The sequence below is a fragment of the Seriola dumerili genome, unplaced genomic scaffold (assembly GCF_002260705.1).
Source record: "Seriola dumerili isolate Sdu_G_001 unplaced genomic scaffold, Sdu_1.0 BDQW01000449.1, whole genome shotgun sequence".
Taxonomy (NCBI): domain Eukaryota; kingdom Metazoa; phylum Chordata; class Actinopteri; order Carangiformes; family Carangidae; genus Seriola; species Seriola dumerili.
In genome coordinates this window covers 2,934,640-2,951,369 of record NW_019174704.1, presented here as the reverse complement: position 1 = coordinate 2,951,369, position 16,730 = coordinate 2,934,640, and the positions used below count along the sequence as shown (strand labels likewise).

The 16,730-nt window shown below is 35.5% G+C and overlaps 1 protein-coding gene across 1 annotated transcript; it reads right to left on the bottom strand.

Moving 5' to 3' along the window:
- Positions 1-3,733: 3,733 nt before the first annotated feature.
- faxdc2 (fatty acid hydroxylase domain containing 2) lies at positions 3,734-16,207 on the bottom strand. Its single transcript, XM_022762799.1, has 9 exons — positions 16,125-16,207; positions 14,229-14,260; positions 11,692-11,789; positions 10,891-10,994; positions 9,957-10,078; positions 6,214-6,419; positions 5,933-6,038; positions 5,363-5,529; positions 3,734-4,427 (listed from the first exon to the last, which is right to left on the bottom strand). Exons 1-9 carry the CDS (start codon positions 16,147-16,149, stop codon positions 4,271-4,273), a joined length of 1,017 nt encoding a protein of 338 aa, XP_022618520.1. The 5' UTR covers positions 16,150-16,207; the 3' UTR covers positions 3,734-4,270.
- Between the last annotated feature and the right edge of the window lie 523 nt (positions 16,208-16,730).

The window sequence follows — 16,730 nt, the reverse complement described above, 5'->3', positions numbered from 1 at the left end:
TGTTTTTCTCACTTTTTATGCCTTAATATACTATGACGTTTTTATGACTTTTTATGCCTTACTATATTATGACTTTTTATGCCTTACTATACTATGTCATTTTCATGCCTTACTATACTATGATGTTTTTCTCACTTTTTATGCCTTAATATACTATGACGTTTTTATGACTTTTTATGCCTTACTATATTATGACTTTTTATGCCTTACTATACTATGTCATTTTCATGCCTTACTATACTATGATGTTTTTCTCACTTTTTATGCCTTAATATACTATGACGTTTTTATGACTTTTTATGCCTTACTATATTATGACTTTTTATGCCTTACTATACTATGTCATTTTCATGCCTTACTATACTATGATGTTTTTCTCACTTTTTATGCCTTAATATACTATGACGTTTTTATGACTTTTTATGCCTTACTATATTATGACTTTTTATGCCTTACTATACTATGTCATTTTCATGCCTTACTATACTATGATGTTTTTCTCACTTTTTATGCCTTAATATACTATGACGTTTTTATGACTTTTTATGCCTTACTATATTATGACTTTTTATGCCTTACTATACTATGTCATTTTCATGCCTTACTATACTATGATGTTTTTCTCACTTTTTATGCCTTAATATACTATGACGTTTTTATGACTTTTTATGCCTTACTATATTATGACTTTTTATGCCTTACTATACTATGTCATTTTCATGCCTTACTATACTATGATGTTTTTCTCACTTTTTATGCCTTAATATACTATGACGTTTTTATGACTTTTTATGCCTTACTATATTATGACTTTTTATGCCTTACTATACTATGTCATTTTCATGCCTTACTATACTATGATGTTTTTCTCACTTTTTATGCCTTAATATACTATGACGTTTTTATGACTTTTTATGCCTTACTATATTATGACTTTTTATGCCTTACTATACTATGTCATTTTCATGCCTTACTATACTATGATGTTTTTCTCACTTTTTATGCCTTAATATACTATGACGTTTTTATGACTTTTTATGCCTTACTATATTATGACTTTTTATGCCTTACTATACTATGTCATTTTCATGCCTTACTATACTATGATGTTTTTCTCACTTTTTATGCCTTAATATACTATGACGTTTTTATGACTTTTTATGCCTTACTATATTATGACTTTTTATGCCTTACTATACTATGTCATTTTCATGCCTTACTATACTATGATGTTTTTCTCACTTTTTATGCCTTAATATACTATGACGTTTTTATGACTTTTTATGCCTTACTATATTATGACTTTTTATGCCTTACTATACTATGTCATTTTCATGCCTTACTATACTATGATGTTTTTCTCACTTTTTATGCCTTAATATACTATGACGTTTTTATGACTTTTTATGCCTTACTATATTATGACTTTTTATGCCTTACTATACTATGTCATTTTCATGCCTTACTATACTATGATGTTTTTCTCACTTTTTATGCCTTAATATACTATGACGTTTTTATGACTTTTTATGCCTTACTATATTATGACTTTTTATGCCTTACTATACTATGTCATTTTCATGCCTTACTATACTATGATGTTTTTCTCACTTTTTATGCCTTAATATACTATGACGTTTTTATGACTTTTTATGCCTTACTATATTATGACTTTTTATGCCTTACTATACTATGTCATTTTCATGCCTTACTATACTATGATGTTTTTCTCACTTTTTATGCCTTAATATACTATGACGTTTTTATGACTTTTTATGCCTTACTATATTATGACTTTTTATGCCTTACTATACTATGTCATTTTCATGCCTTACTATACTATGATGTTTTTATCACTTTTTATGCGTTACTATACTATATCATTTTCATAACTGAATATAATTTATCGTTTTCATGACTTTTTATGCCTTAATATACTATAATGTTTTTATCACTTTTTATGCCTTACTATACTATGATGTTTTTATGACTTTTTATGCCTTACTATACTATGATGTTTTTATCACTTTTTATGCGTTACTATACTATATCATTTTCATAACTGAATATAATTTATCGTTTTCATGACTTTTTATGCCTTAATATACTATGACGTTTTTATGACTTTTTATGCCTTACTATACTCTGATGTTTTTATCACTTTTTATTCCTTACTATACTCTGATGTTTTTGTCACTTTTTATGCCTTACTATACTGTAATTTTCATGCTTTACTATTCTATGTCACTTTTATCACTTTTTATGCCTTACTATACTATGACATTTTTATCACTTGTCATGCTTAACCTATACTATGATGTTTTTATGCCTTACTATACTATGATGTTTTTATCACTTTCCATGCCTTATTATACTATGACATTTTCATGACTTTTTATGCCTTACTATACTATGACATTTTTATGTTGTTTTTGTGGTTTTCTATAATACGTCATTTTTATGCCTTTCTATACTATTACTATTTTTATCATGTTTAATGCCTTATTATACTATGACGTTTTCATCCATTTAATGCCTTATTAAACTATGAAGTTTTTATGATGTTCTATGCCTTACTGTGCTGTGTTGTTTTTATCACTTTCAATGCCTTCCTATACTATGTTGTTTTCATGCCCCCTTTATATGCCTTCTCATACTATAACATATTAATGACTTTTTTGCCTTATTATACTATGATGTTTTTATGACATTATATGCCTTACTATACTTTGTTGTTTTCATGCCCTACTATATTGTTTTGATCACTTTTTATTTCTTATTATATTGACTTTTTATGCCTGACTGTACTATGAAGTCCAGTGACTCTTTGTGCCTTACTACACTATCACCTTTTTTGATGTTTTTATTCGTTACTATAGTATGACATTTTACTTTGTTATACTACATTTTATGCCTTACTATACTATGACATTTTTATCACTCTTTATGCCTTACCTGTACTGTCGTTTTGATGATTTTTTATGCCTTATTATACCGACGTTTTTATCACTTTTTATACCTTACTATCTGACGTTTTCATGCCTTATTATACTGAGTCTTTTTGCCTTGCTATACTATGACATTTTATGACTTTTCATGCCTTACCTATACAATGACTTTTTATGCTTTGCTTCAATAAAGAAAAAAAACAGAAAACATCCGAAAAAAAACTCAAATACAGAAACTGTGATCACTTCTATTGTGAGAGTCAATTAAGTTTAGAGAGATCGTTTATATTCATGTCTCAAATAATATGTGAGTGAATAAAGTGAGTTGTCCCATCACTAAAGCAAATTTGGGGAAAAAATAAAAACAATTTTTTGTTCCGTTTTTTAAAATGTTTTAATAATATTAAGAAGTCCAGTCAAAACATTCTTGACATTGCATCAGTCACAGTAGCAAGATTTATTTTCTTTTTTTTTAGTAATCAAACATGACATTCAACATTCATTCATTTCTCCTCCACAGGTCATCTGTAGAACAAAAAGACACATTGAATATTCAGGGGTATGTGTAAGTGCTATGGAAATGAAAAGTGCAAATGTATCCTCTGTTCTAGCAGCAAGTGAACGCAGCAGAAGAGTCTAGGCTTGTGAGCTGGGATAAACATTATTTAAAATACAAAATCTGTTTGTAAGAATTGATGCATAACAATACAAACAGTATTCAAAAATANTATCACCACGAGAGCTCTACTTGGATTAAAACCAGAATCTGTTCATGAGTGGCTGATTTGTACACTGAGACTGATTCACTGTAACTCTGTCATTATTCAGGAATGTTGGAAGCTGTGAACGCAGCATAATGGACTTCTCTCACACCCACATCTCAGGTGCTTCACACCAACTGGAGTGGTTTATTCAGACTGCAGAGTTTCCTTTAACCTTTAACCAGAGAGGATGGAAAGAGTAAAGACGTAAGTGAGGTGAAATTATTTGTCTTCACTCACATCAACCACCAAATTATTAAATCTACCTGAGCAGGAAACTGAGTGCTAAACAAAGGTATTGTATATTTTGGTCCTCATGAATTTATGAAGCAAATGCGAAGATTAACGGACATCTGGTTAAGTACTAATGAAGCTGATGATCACAGAGTCTGAGCAGATGTTCACAGTCTGAAACTGATCAACAGCTATTCTGGATTGAAATAATCAAAATGTAATTGTCATTTTAAAGTTGATTGGGAATTTTGTCTCCATGTATCATGGTGGTATTCCCAAACATGGCCAGGCCTGTGCCTGAGGTTAGAGGTCAAGGGTCACAGGTCATCACTGGCCCTTCTTGGGTGAGTCAGGGATGCTCTCCATCAGTGGGGTGAAGCTGGTGAGCAGGGTGTGGCGTTCATACTGCTTGGTCTGCCTGAATTTGGTGTCGGTGCCGTGGAGCCTGTCCAGCACACCGAAGACCCCAAAACACTGGTTGAACCTGGAGCCAGGAAGGACGTGAGTACAATTATTAAAGACCAGGATTTTACACATGAATGAAAACTAACATTTAAAACACTGGGATCCCTATTCTCTTTTTGGTCATTTTCCAATGTACAGTAATCAAGAGTCATCACAGTCATTCACAGAGAAAAGACCCTTAAAAGTAAAGTGTATATTCTTTCACTACAAGAAACCAACACTGAAGTAACAAATGGTTCTGTCTAGCAAAGGTCCTTTGTCTCATAAAGCTCTCTCTTGTCCAAACAATATTAGAAACACATCAATGAGCCACATCATTCCACTAGATGGCATGTTCCTCATTACTATGCAAAACACACACTGTAGTTTATTTTGAGTTAATCCCACCCTTCTCCGGTAAATAGACACTAGACTAACAAAAGTTTATTAATCTGCAGCTGAAAAGAGTCCCCGATAAATATGGTGTTCAGTCCTGTTTGAGAAACATTTGCTTAAGCAAATGTCTGAGAAAATGATTTAGCCTTGAAAAAAAAAAATGAAACTATATATTCATGACCCGTTTTTAAAGATTTACATCTTCTGTAGGAACCAATGGAAATGGAAGTCAGGCAGAACTGAAACAAAGATTCACATGTTGGTTTTGCTCTTTTTGTGGAATTTGTTGACAATAACAAATATACAGAATGTCACCAGCCAATAAGTTTCAACTGATTTTATGTCCCTACACGTTCAGGAGTTTATGTTTCATGCTGAGAGAAGATACAGTAAACAACGTCCTTCTGAGAAAAGCACAATAACAAAGTCTCTCAAACTGATGGTACCAAGTTCTTAATATTCAACAGTTATAAATTCCTGGATTTTTAAAGAATAAAATACTTTTAAAAAATGAATAAAAATTATAGACCATTAAATCCCATTAGAAGCACTCCTGGAGGAGTGGGCAGGCGGACTCACCTGAGGTGGTGGAAGTCATGGAACTCTGGGGAGGGCAGGAAGGGGAGGTGGTATCCACAGTGGGAGATTGTGGTGCTGACCAGAGCCAGACAGTACCAGAGGGTGGTGGTGGACAGGTGGGAGCCCAGGATCACGGGTCCGATCACCACTGGCAGCGTGTTGGAGATCTAACAGCAAAGAGGAAGACTTTTAAAAACCTAACCAGAGGTGAAATAGACTCAGCATCACACTTTCAACAGTTGATCCAAGCTGTAGACGAGCACAGTGAGTTCAGATTTGTTTTCAGGATCGGGTTTGTGCAGATTCCAGATGTGAAAAGGAAACACGTGATTTATCTGTGACAGCTGCAGCTTGTTTGAGACTCAATGAGGAGAGAAGATCCTACACTGATCTGTTTTACACAATACCACTGCAGACTCGCCAGATCAGGGATAAATTATCTCTAAATCATTTGCAGTAATCTGACATTGACAGTGAAATAAATACTATAATGCTCAAATCCAGAGAGGCCAAGAATGTGGCAGAGGCAGATATAGATGATGAAGTGAAAAGCAGGAGGGGATCATTCACCACATGCTCCAGAGGATGAGCGTAGATGGAGACAACTCCGATGGGAGCGGTCCACTCGTGGTGCTGTTTGTGGAAATGCTTGTAGAGGCCGGGCTGGTGGAACAGCCTGAGAGAGAAGACGAGGAAGATGATGATGAAAATAACTGATCACTGATACATTTTTTAACAAGAATAAAAGTTAACAGCTGTGCCAGTGGCTCTGTCAGGCCATCAATTTTCTTCACGTTCACACCCGTCACTCTTACCACTAGGTGGCAGTAATTCAAATGAACGATACATACCTGTGTGAGTAGTAAAACATAACTTCCTCTAAGATGGAAAAGATGGCCAGCTCTGTCAGGGCCCAGTGGAAGGTGGGCAGCTCAGGGCCACAGGGGTCCCCCCTCCAGGACGTCAGGTGGTAACACACCACCACCATGGGCCCGGAGATGAACACCTGGTTGAAGATGACAGTCCTCACTGCATGGCGAAGCTTAGCTGGATCCACCTGGAGAATGAGGGAAGAGGTCAATACTAGCTACAATCTCAAAAAGTAAGCATTATCATGTGTGACAGTATTTCTGTTGGAATTATTTTTAAATGAATGAAAAATATATTTATTTTGCATTAAATGAAGTTTTGGAAGATTTGCTGTCATTTGGTGACTTTCAAACTCAAAAGTTTTTGGTTTGTTTTGTTTTAAAAAAAATAAGAAGACAACTAGATGTAGTCTTAAACATTTTAATTCTGGTCTGAGAGATCAGTCTCTGACAAGTTTTAAGGCTCATATCAGAATTAATTTGAATGGCTTTCAAGTGATTTCTTAAATTATCTCCCTCATCTTAATTTTTTTAATTTTATTTTAGGTTATCTACCACCTTTACTTTATTATCTTCATTATACTACTTATATTTACTTTTTTACTTAATATTTTAACATTGTTTGATATATCATGCATTTCCAAAATAAAGTAAATAAAGATTATTATTTGAACAAGATTGAAGTGTTTTAATGGTGCTGTTTGGTGAATACGCTTTAAAACAAGATGTAAGAGTGTATGTTCTGCACAGAAAAAGTCACATTTATATGTTTACAAGTTAGAATCAATATCAGGAGCTCAAACAGCGGGAAAAAATTAATAGTAAATTATATGCTAATGAAAACTAATTGAATCAGATTTTTTAAAAGGAAGCTCCAGTTTGTGTGTACATGACAGTCGCCATTACTTTTTATCATTAAACTTTGTACCCTGGTTATAAACACATGGATATATCAGGACCTTTGTGAGAGTGTGTTTGTGTGAGCACATGTGCTGTTTGTGTATGAAGTTTACATATATTAACTGTTTTGTAAGGACACATGTGTTTCATAAAGTACAAACACAACAGCCTAAGAACTGACCTTTTCCAGCACATTATGATTTGTCATAGGAGGAAAGGCACAGGTGCTGTTTTCAAGTGTCACAATAAGAAACACCAGAACCCTGAAACTGAAGCAGCTGAATGGAATTAATTCATTTCATTAATTTAATTGTTCTTTTCCCACATGTCAAAATGTCTTGTGTGATAAAGCTGTAAAACACAGGTCATCCTGTTTACAGTGACAGATAACCTATACCCTGCAGTACAGTCTCTGTTAGTTGATTTGTTTGCTATAGTGAACTGAACAGACACCAACAGCTGTCTGGAAAACACTGGAAAACTACATTTATCGATGTACAAATCTGTGACCTAGTTTGGGAAATGGTTGGCATGTGTTGTTTTCAAAATGACCCATAGTGACCTTAAACATCAGGCATTTTAAGTTAGTTGTTGTTTAGCGATATTTCAGACATACTGCAACTAAACTTGAAAACCCCAGTAGTCTAAAGCTGCAAACAAATGATACAGGCAGTGAGGTGCACTTGTTTTGTAGGTTTTATACCAAAAACAATGACTTAACTAGTGCAAAGTATCATTACCCCTCATTGGGTGTTGTCATCTAAAACTTCTCATTCTAAAAAAGTGCCGACAACCAAGGACTCGGACATGTGATTCCAATCAGTGAATTTAACATGCAGATAGACTGATAAACTACACAACCAGTGTTGTGTAAGTTGCATTGTTGCTACACAACAGCTCATCCTAGCTTTGTTTATGACTAGTATGGCTCAGGTTCAGTCAGTTTATTGTCGGTCAGCGATCTGCAGTATCTGCCCTCGGACTAATGGACCATGGAAAGCCATACGACACTTTATGACTCAGCTGTTTGTCACAGATTATCTCATCATACAAGATATGATGATTGACATCACCTTATTACTACTGACTGGGACAAAGAGAAATGTTACGTTATGAAAATTTATGTCACCCTATAAAGGAGACAGACACATTACAGTACATGCACAGCTGGGTGCAGCCATTTGTGAAGATAACAAGCTCATGTGAAAAGCAGTTTGATTATTAGTAAACCTGAACACACTGTCTTTTGAAATCAGCTGAGGATATTTTTCTTTCATTAGAGAGCATGAGCTTCCTGTGCACTGCCTTATTGGTTCTAATTTTTGAAAGGTTATCTGATTACATTGTCAGGGTTATCAGAAATGCCAGGCTTTATCTCTGCAGTCCAACCAACATCTGTTTATCAAACACAGCGAGAAGACTTTGGTCAGATGGACATGTCGACATAACATCTGCAACAATGAAGGCAATACGTATATGTGCATGTACAAGTGTTCACGCACGTACACACAAGAGAAAATATTAGCATTTCGTTTTATTAGGATAAGATTTCTTTCACTAATTGATTAGTTGTTTTAATTTAAAAATCTATCACATTATATGCAAAACAAAAATCCCAGGATTACTGTGACTGTGAAGATCAAAGCATTTAGGGAAATAAATAAATATAAAAATTAGTAAAAAAAAACAAAAAACAACATATGGAAATAAGTCTAAAAATAATAATATAAATAAATAAATAAATACAGACATATTAATGTAAAGAACTACAGAATAATGCAGTTAAATCAGATTTTTTTTTTGCCAAACTTTAAAATTATTTATTTATTTATTCATCATAGCACTCATTTATTCATTCATTTATTTATTTTCCTGAGGCACTTTTGGGCTCTGATAATCAATGCGATGTCAGTGATGTGACTATCACTGTATTTTCCAACCATGACTAAGAGCTTCTTCCCTATTAAATTAAAAAAACAAGTTTTCCAACAAACAAACATCTTAGCGAACCAAAACTCTAACAACCGATAAAGCTCATTTAAATTTTTCTTGTTTTCTTGTCAAAAGGATCGAGTCCATTTTCATTTATCCATCCATTCGTTCATGCTCAGTTCAAGCAAACTTAAGAGTGCTCACTGAATATCAATATCAGTGTGAGGAGAAGGAGATTAGATGGATTTATTATCCTTCGCTACATGAAAGGCCATAAAATTATTTCTATTCTGATTACACAACAACAGCTGAAAACGATTGCAGTTACTGTGCCAGAGGTTAAAAAGGGGCCATAAACACATTCTCCGATATGTGCTAATATGAATACAGCATTTTATGTATATTTGATCCTTTGTTTTCATTAAAATTAAATATACTGTATATATATTTTTTATTTAATTCACAGTGAAGTTTCAGTGCACTGATGTCATTTGGGACAATAAAGTTTATTGTTAAACTGTAAAACATCCTGCTTTCATTACATATCTTTTTCACAAGTGTTTATATATATATATATATATATAAACTGTATATCGGTCAATATATTGATCGTATATCGGTCGATATATCGATATCAGAATTTTTTTACTCCCTAATATTGGTATCAGCATCAGCCCCAAAAATCCACTATCGGTTGGGCTCTAGTATTAATAGTACAAGTGTAACTGGCTGCAAATACTAACTCATAGGAAAGAAAGATTAGAAAAATAATGACACTTAAAATCCTTATATAGTGAAACTGGAGGAAAAACTGTAAAATAGAAAACAAAATCGAACCAAGATATGGACCAAAAAACTAATAATGACAATCACTGTGTGAGCCTGGAGCCTACCGGGTTATTCTTGTCCACCTGGATGCGGTAGCGAGTGATGAAGGAGGGTTTACCAGTGATGTCCACCAATAGCAGCAGACCATTGGAAGCCCAGAAGGCCACGGTGGGGATTAACATGGTCCCTGTAGAGGGAAAAACAAGGCCACTGTCAGCGTGGGACAACATGACAGCTCCTGGCCTGGGCCTGAAGATGGGCCTGTGTTTTTTTTTTTTTTTTTTGAGTCAAATATAAAATCAGGAGCAGGATTGCACTATGTGAAGTTGTTTTTACTGCACTGTGTTTGTGGCTCTGCGATGCATTACTGTCACATAATTCATTATCACGTAACATATTTGCCTTATCTAACATCCTACGTAGATAGAGGAATAACTTCCATTGTGCAAAAACAGCTGGCCAGTTTATGGCACAACGTGATGGCTGCATCATAAAAATTAATAAGTTGACACCAGAGGTTGTGACTTGATACACAGAGCTGAACAAACTGCTTTCAATGCTACAGCATGAAATGAAACATGGCGTTTCCTCCATGGCTGCTACCTTATGAGGTATCCTTTTGTGAAGCTGCATCATTTTGAAAACAAAGCCCTGCTGGCATCTCAGGGGAGATGAAGTCATGTGTGCAATCTATATTTGTGTATTAGTATATTTCATAGTGCTCCTGGGAAGACTTCCTCTGGTTGTAATAAGCCGGATTCTAAAATGGAAAGTTACAGTATATAGATCCAGGAAACCACCCACGTCACAAGAATACAAAGTATGTGATGATACAAAGCAGACGCAGTCATTCAAGCTGTTATCATGGAGGAAACAGATCGGTGTTTGATCACGGCCTGATAAAGATCTCTCTATTATGCCAATAAATGTCTGTTGGTTGCAATGTGTTCCTCTGCAGTTTTCTGCACAATAAACAAAACTAAAACAGTCGTTTCTCACCTAAGTAGAACAAAGCAGCATCGTGACCCTCAAATGCCAAGTACAGCTTGGTCCACAAGTTCTGCCAGAAATCTCCTGAAGCTCCCCAGAATCTCTGAAGATGCCTGAAGGGGGGAATCAGCGTCAAATGATCGTTTTCTTACATGGTTAAAACTAATGTTAAGCCTCACACACATTCACACACATTAGGGCACCAACTTTGGATCTGGTTAATAAAAAAAACCCAATTAATTGAAAAGGTGTGTACATCTGGCTCTTTCCATGACACTGTCTTTCTCCATGGTCTGAAATACAGGCCTCACTCTCAAAGAGCCTCAGGCTTTGAAGTGTCCCAACAACCACCTAGTAAAGGCCTGGAAAAAGCTGTAGCAGTTGAGTAAATACCAAGCCACGTGCTAATAGGCAAAACACTCACAAGAGACACCCAGCAAAAACCTGGTGACACCCTAACAACTTCCTTGAACACATTCTACTTTCCATACCCGTTATGCCACATCTTGTCCTGTCATATCCTCTCCCATTATGCCCTGTCCTGTCACATGTCCTTCCATCACGTTTAGTCTCGTCATGTCATGTCACTCCCCGACCCATCACATTACTGTGATGTAACACAACTTCAATTCATGTCATGCCCTCTCCTGTAATTATCCCGCATCTGTCTCTTTCTATTCTTTTCTTTTCTTTCCCTTTCTATTGTGCATTACTGTGGCGCTGCCTCTCCTCAGGCTCATCTCAGGTTCATTTCAGGACAAACTGCTGGTCTGTTGTGTGGTAATACTGTACCGTGTAAGGAGATCCTACCATGTCAGTGAGTTGCCAAATGCGGCCAAGAATAAGATTCCCGATCCGATGACAAACGCAGCTTTCTTCACAGAGTCCCACAGTCCTCCGGGGCCCTCCTGAGCAGAGAAAAAGCAACAATTGTGTATCAGCCCTCCTGTGTATAACCCCTGTTGACACTGTGCAATCTCATGATGTTGAGCTACATCAGCGTTTCCCACAAAACACGTCTTACGGTGTAGAAATGTCTCTGAAACAATACTGAGGCTGTGACTGAAACCACTTAGAGTCTTGGGTCTATTCAGTTGCAGGTGAAACGCTGATTTACGCAAAGAATAATAATTTTCTTTGTGTTGGCTTATGTTTTCATAAAGGGTGAGGCATTTAGCACCATCGGTCTGCAGAGAGATAATAAACCATCATGCAGAGAGGGAATAAGACTAATAGTTCTGATGATTATAAGTACTAAAGTATATTTTCAATCATTACATAAAATCAGTGAATCAAAAGAGTCAAATCTCATTTTTACTTCCATAATAACAGACTTGTTTGACTATAAGGCAGCAAGTTGACAGAAATGATGAGATTTAAACAGAGTAAAAATAATAAATGTGCAAATATAGGTATCTACAAGAAGTGCTGTTGATTTACATCAAGATCAATTCAAACCTCTAAACCTACTAAACACTCAAACTATGATTTAAGGTACTTTTCCATTTCTGTTGAGTCCATGTGGTCTGTACTGTTTGAGAATTTGAATGCCGGCAGTGCTGACAAGACAACAATGTGCGCCATTTTAATAATGAATCTGTCGTAAAGAAAATGAATGTATTGTAACATATTTAACATCATTATTATTATTATTTAACATCACTTGCAATTTTAACAATAGATTAATTTAAGATCAATCTTCTGCTGCAGATGATCCAGATACAAATATTTTTTTTGTATCTTGAATAGTGAATGTAAAATGATCAAATGTATCTAGCAACATACACATTGCATCTAGTAAGAGTAAAGTCTGAGCCAGCCACACAAACTGGATCAACAGGATTTAAGTCCAGGGATTGATGTCACATTCACCAGACTTTCTAAAATGCCAGCTTTTACCCCGGCTGCCCTTAGCCCAGCCATGACAACAGTGGGAACAATGTTACACAAATGTCATGCTGGTCTCAGTACTTAACTGTCTGTTCATTTTTTTTTTAGAGCCACAAACACAACCATGCAACTAAACAATCACATCTTACAGACACAAACAGCCAGATGAGGGCATTTTATTTACTGTCTGTCCGTAAAATCCCCAAAAAGGACACACAAACACGCTGTAAATATTTCCCAGAACTCAGTGCACTTTAGCCATCCTCTCTCTGCTCCCCGCAGGGCTCCATAAAGTTGCTCAGGGAAAAAAATGCAACTCGTCAGGTCGAGCCCGTCCCGAAGAACAACAAGGAAAACAGCGCCGTTCACACAAAGCCGCAGTCAACACAAAGCAGTGAGGTGGAGGCTTTGTTGGTTAGACAAGTCAAGTCAGATCAGCTTTATAGAACAAGTGTTTTAAACAGAAATCAGCTGCTTTTCAAAGAGACTTGCAGATAGATAACAGACAAAAACTGGAAGGCGGATAAATATACAGCGAAATAAGTCCATGTAATAATACATATCAGTGGTGACAAAAGGCTGCATGTCACTACTGAGTTTACCTCTACAACGTTTTAAATACTTTCCGATGCCAAAGTGAGATTTGACTGATGGTCAGTAGTTTATATGATTAATGAAAAACTGTTAACTATATGACTATAAAACATCAACCCTTGCTCAAAGACATTCATCTACATGTCACATTGTTTTAGATGAGCTAAACCTAAGCTTCAAATATTTGCTTTGGCAAACCATCACAGTAACAGTGTTGGCTTTTACACCCCTGACTGCCTCGGATTCAGAGAACAACATGGCAAATAAGTACAATAAACCATGCAAGGTTCCTTAAGACATGTGCCAAAACTGTGCTGCTTCCCTGGAAAGGTTTAAAAGCCTCTGATGCAACTCTGATGCAACAATTCAATGCTATCTTTAGGTACTGAAAAGGATTCGTAACTCCTTCTAAGCATCAAGAGGCATGTTTCACCGCACACATCTGAAAGTATCTTCCTTATGGACAAATATGATGATAGAAAATGTATTAATTAGTGCTCGTCGGGATGGAAATTGAATTATATTGTTAGTAGATGACACTGAAATACTAATGAAACACTTAATAACATTAACTGTCTTCTTAACAAACTGTATATTGTACAGCACCTATGTTTTCAGTGATATGGAACCGAGGTTAACGTCAACCTCCACCCAAAGAGAGAGGTAATCCAACAAATTAAAACAGACAGCCGTAAAAAGATGAGGCCAAAATACATAATAGATCCTCCATAAGGGTTGAGCCTGTGTTTGCTGCGACTCATCCTAATGTGTTATTGCCGCCCTGCCTGCTTCTGATCATCTATCTGTTCTACTGAATTACAGTAATAACAGAGTGTTTGGTTGTAAAGGTGTTGTGTTCTTACCTGTCTGCTGCTGCTGTCCGCTCCCCTCGTGTCTGGCAACACAATAATAAACACACTGTAAACTGTCTATTCTTATTTTTCAGGTAGAATCAGAACATGTTCATAAGAGAGTAACAATAGACGATGTGCTTCCCCATCGTCTATTGTTACAAATAAAAACCGAATTGCATTTTGAGCAACACTAATTGAAAAATCCTCTAAAATGATATTAAGCTGGGTGATTTTGGAAGCAAATGGGACAGCTGCACTGTCCCAAAATGACTGATGGTAGAAGATTAGAGATTAAATGTTCCGCTGTTCCTTTCAAAAGGAAGGTGGCCTAATCCCAGCTGAAATAATGATGGATTTTAAAAAAACACGATAAAAAAAAAACAAAAAAAAAACAACTCGATAATGATTCAATCATTTTGTGTGTTTTGTCAATATTTTGTCAAAGTTATAGCAAACTAAAAATATTCTGGATATGATCATTTTTTCCTAAGTATAGTCTCATATGCTGAACCTTCACTGATTAACACTATTTTACATTAAAAATGTGAATTAATAAAACAGTCTGTTAAATGTAGCACGATGAACATATTCAGTCTTTACCTCTCTGACTGTTTTTGCATCTTTCCATGCTACGATAATCATCTGAGTGCAGTGTAGCCTGGTGCAAAATTTACAGATGGAGGATTATACATAATCCTGTTATAATCCATCCTTACGGTCCACTTTTTCAGTCCAATTCTTGGGGATAAAAACCTGCCCCACATCCACTCTCTCTCTTTCTTTTTAGTTCAGTAAGAAATATTTTCTAGTAAAAAGTTCAGGGGTGAAAAAAGAATAAAAAAGAGTTGCTGCTAATGTTTACTTTAATTATGGATGAATCTACAGATTACTTTCCTGATTAATCATTTGGCCTGTAAAATTAATAATTTGGTCTGTAATATGCCAACAAATTGTAGAAAATGTCCATCACAAGTTCCCAGAGCCCATGGTGAGTTTTTAAAATGTCCAAATCAACCAAATATATTCAGTTTATTATCAAAGAAGAAAGTTTTCATATTTGAGAGACTGCTGCAAATTAATTTGACACAAATTATATTGATTTTGATTGTAATTAATTTACACAATCACCAAGCTACAGCTTCAGAAATGCTAAAAATATGGTGTGTATGTTATATTACCCTGGAATAAACACTTAGCCTACATGTTATTTATTTATTTTTGGCTGCTAATTAGGCTGAGTAAAAAAATTCAAGTTCAAAGTTTTGCCTTAAGTAACTTAATAAGTCATCCACATACTTTTTATCCATCCATCCAGCCATTATCTATATCTGATTATTAAACTGAAACATATTACAGGAATAACACAGCCAGTAATTAATCATTATTAGTAAGTTGACAGAAACTGTATTGATTTAAATTATTATTATTTAAGACTCACCAAGCCACACCTTCAGCAATGCAAAGAATATGATTTTCTTTAACATCATTTTTGAAATAATTTTATTAAAACATTTTTTTTAATTATCAACTGGTGATGAGACTAAATGAGAAAAAAATGTTTGAACTACACTATTCTTATAAATTATATGAAAATAAAAAATAGTAAAAACAATTAGTGCTCAGTCAAATATGGATTTTCTAATAACTATCACAGACACCCCGTAGGAATATTATAGAGAACATGCTTCATTTACAGAAAATGCAACGCTAGGAACACAGTAGCTAATAGTGCAACAGTATTTTATGGTCTGTACTGCGTTTCACTGAACACATGTCCAGACTTACACTGCTGGATCTCTGGATCATTGCTACAGTCCTACAGACGGCTTTACTCAACTACAGCTTAAAATGTAGCAAACACCGACTCCACCGACACGTTCGCGGGGAGATGAGTCCCTGACTTACCGCTGACTCTCGTCTCCACCGTCATGTTTCTGTCCAGTTAAACTCTTCGATCCTGCTGGATGTTTTCACAGTCACACAAACCCTTTATTTACAACAGCACGCGACTTCTGATTGGCTGGTTCCTGGTCAGCTGACTGAAGCTGGACCCAAAGGTTGGGGCCGTTGTTTTGTGGTCTGAGGATGTGTTTCTTTTCCCTCCTGTCCACATGGATCCAGGTGAAGGTTGAAACTCAGCATGCAGGGTGGTCGCCACGCTGGGACAATGTAGAATGATGAGGAAAAAATACATTTGAGTGAAAGGTGAGAGTAAACACAGTGGAATACAGTTGTTGTTGTTGTTATTATTAGGTGAATAAAATGCAGTGAAATGTAACCAGGTACATTTACTCAAGTACTTTATTTTCATGCCACTTAACATTTCTTCTCCACTTACTTTTGACCCCACTACATTTATATGACAGTTTTAGTTACTTTACAAACTAATATTTTTGCATACAGAATACACTTTATGCATACACTTTATAAACTATATGATGCTTTGTTACAGATTAGAACTATTCATTTGATTAGTCAGGGCTCTCCTGCAGAGACTGCACTCAATGACTT

Bases quoted from the DNA above. Each gene is read 5' to 3' on its own strand.
- faxdc2 (XM_022762799.1), bottom strand. From the start codon at position 16,149: ATGACGGTGGAGACGAGAGTCAGCG. The intron at 10,079-10,890 runs GTGAGAAACGAC...TTCCCTCTACAG, and splicing joins TGCTGCTTTGTTCTACTTAG to GGACCATGTTAATCCCCACC. The intron at 6,420-9,956 runs GTAGGCTCCAGG...CTCATTCTCCAG, and splicing joins AGGTGGACAAGAATAACCCG to GTGGATCCAGCTAAGCTTCG.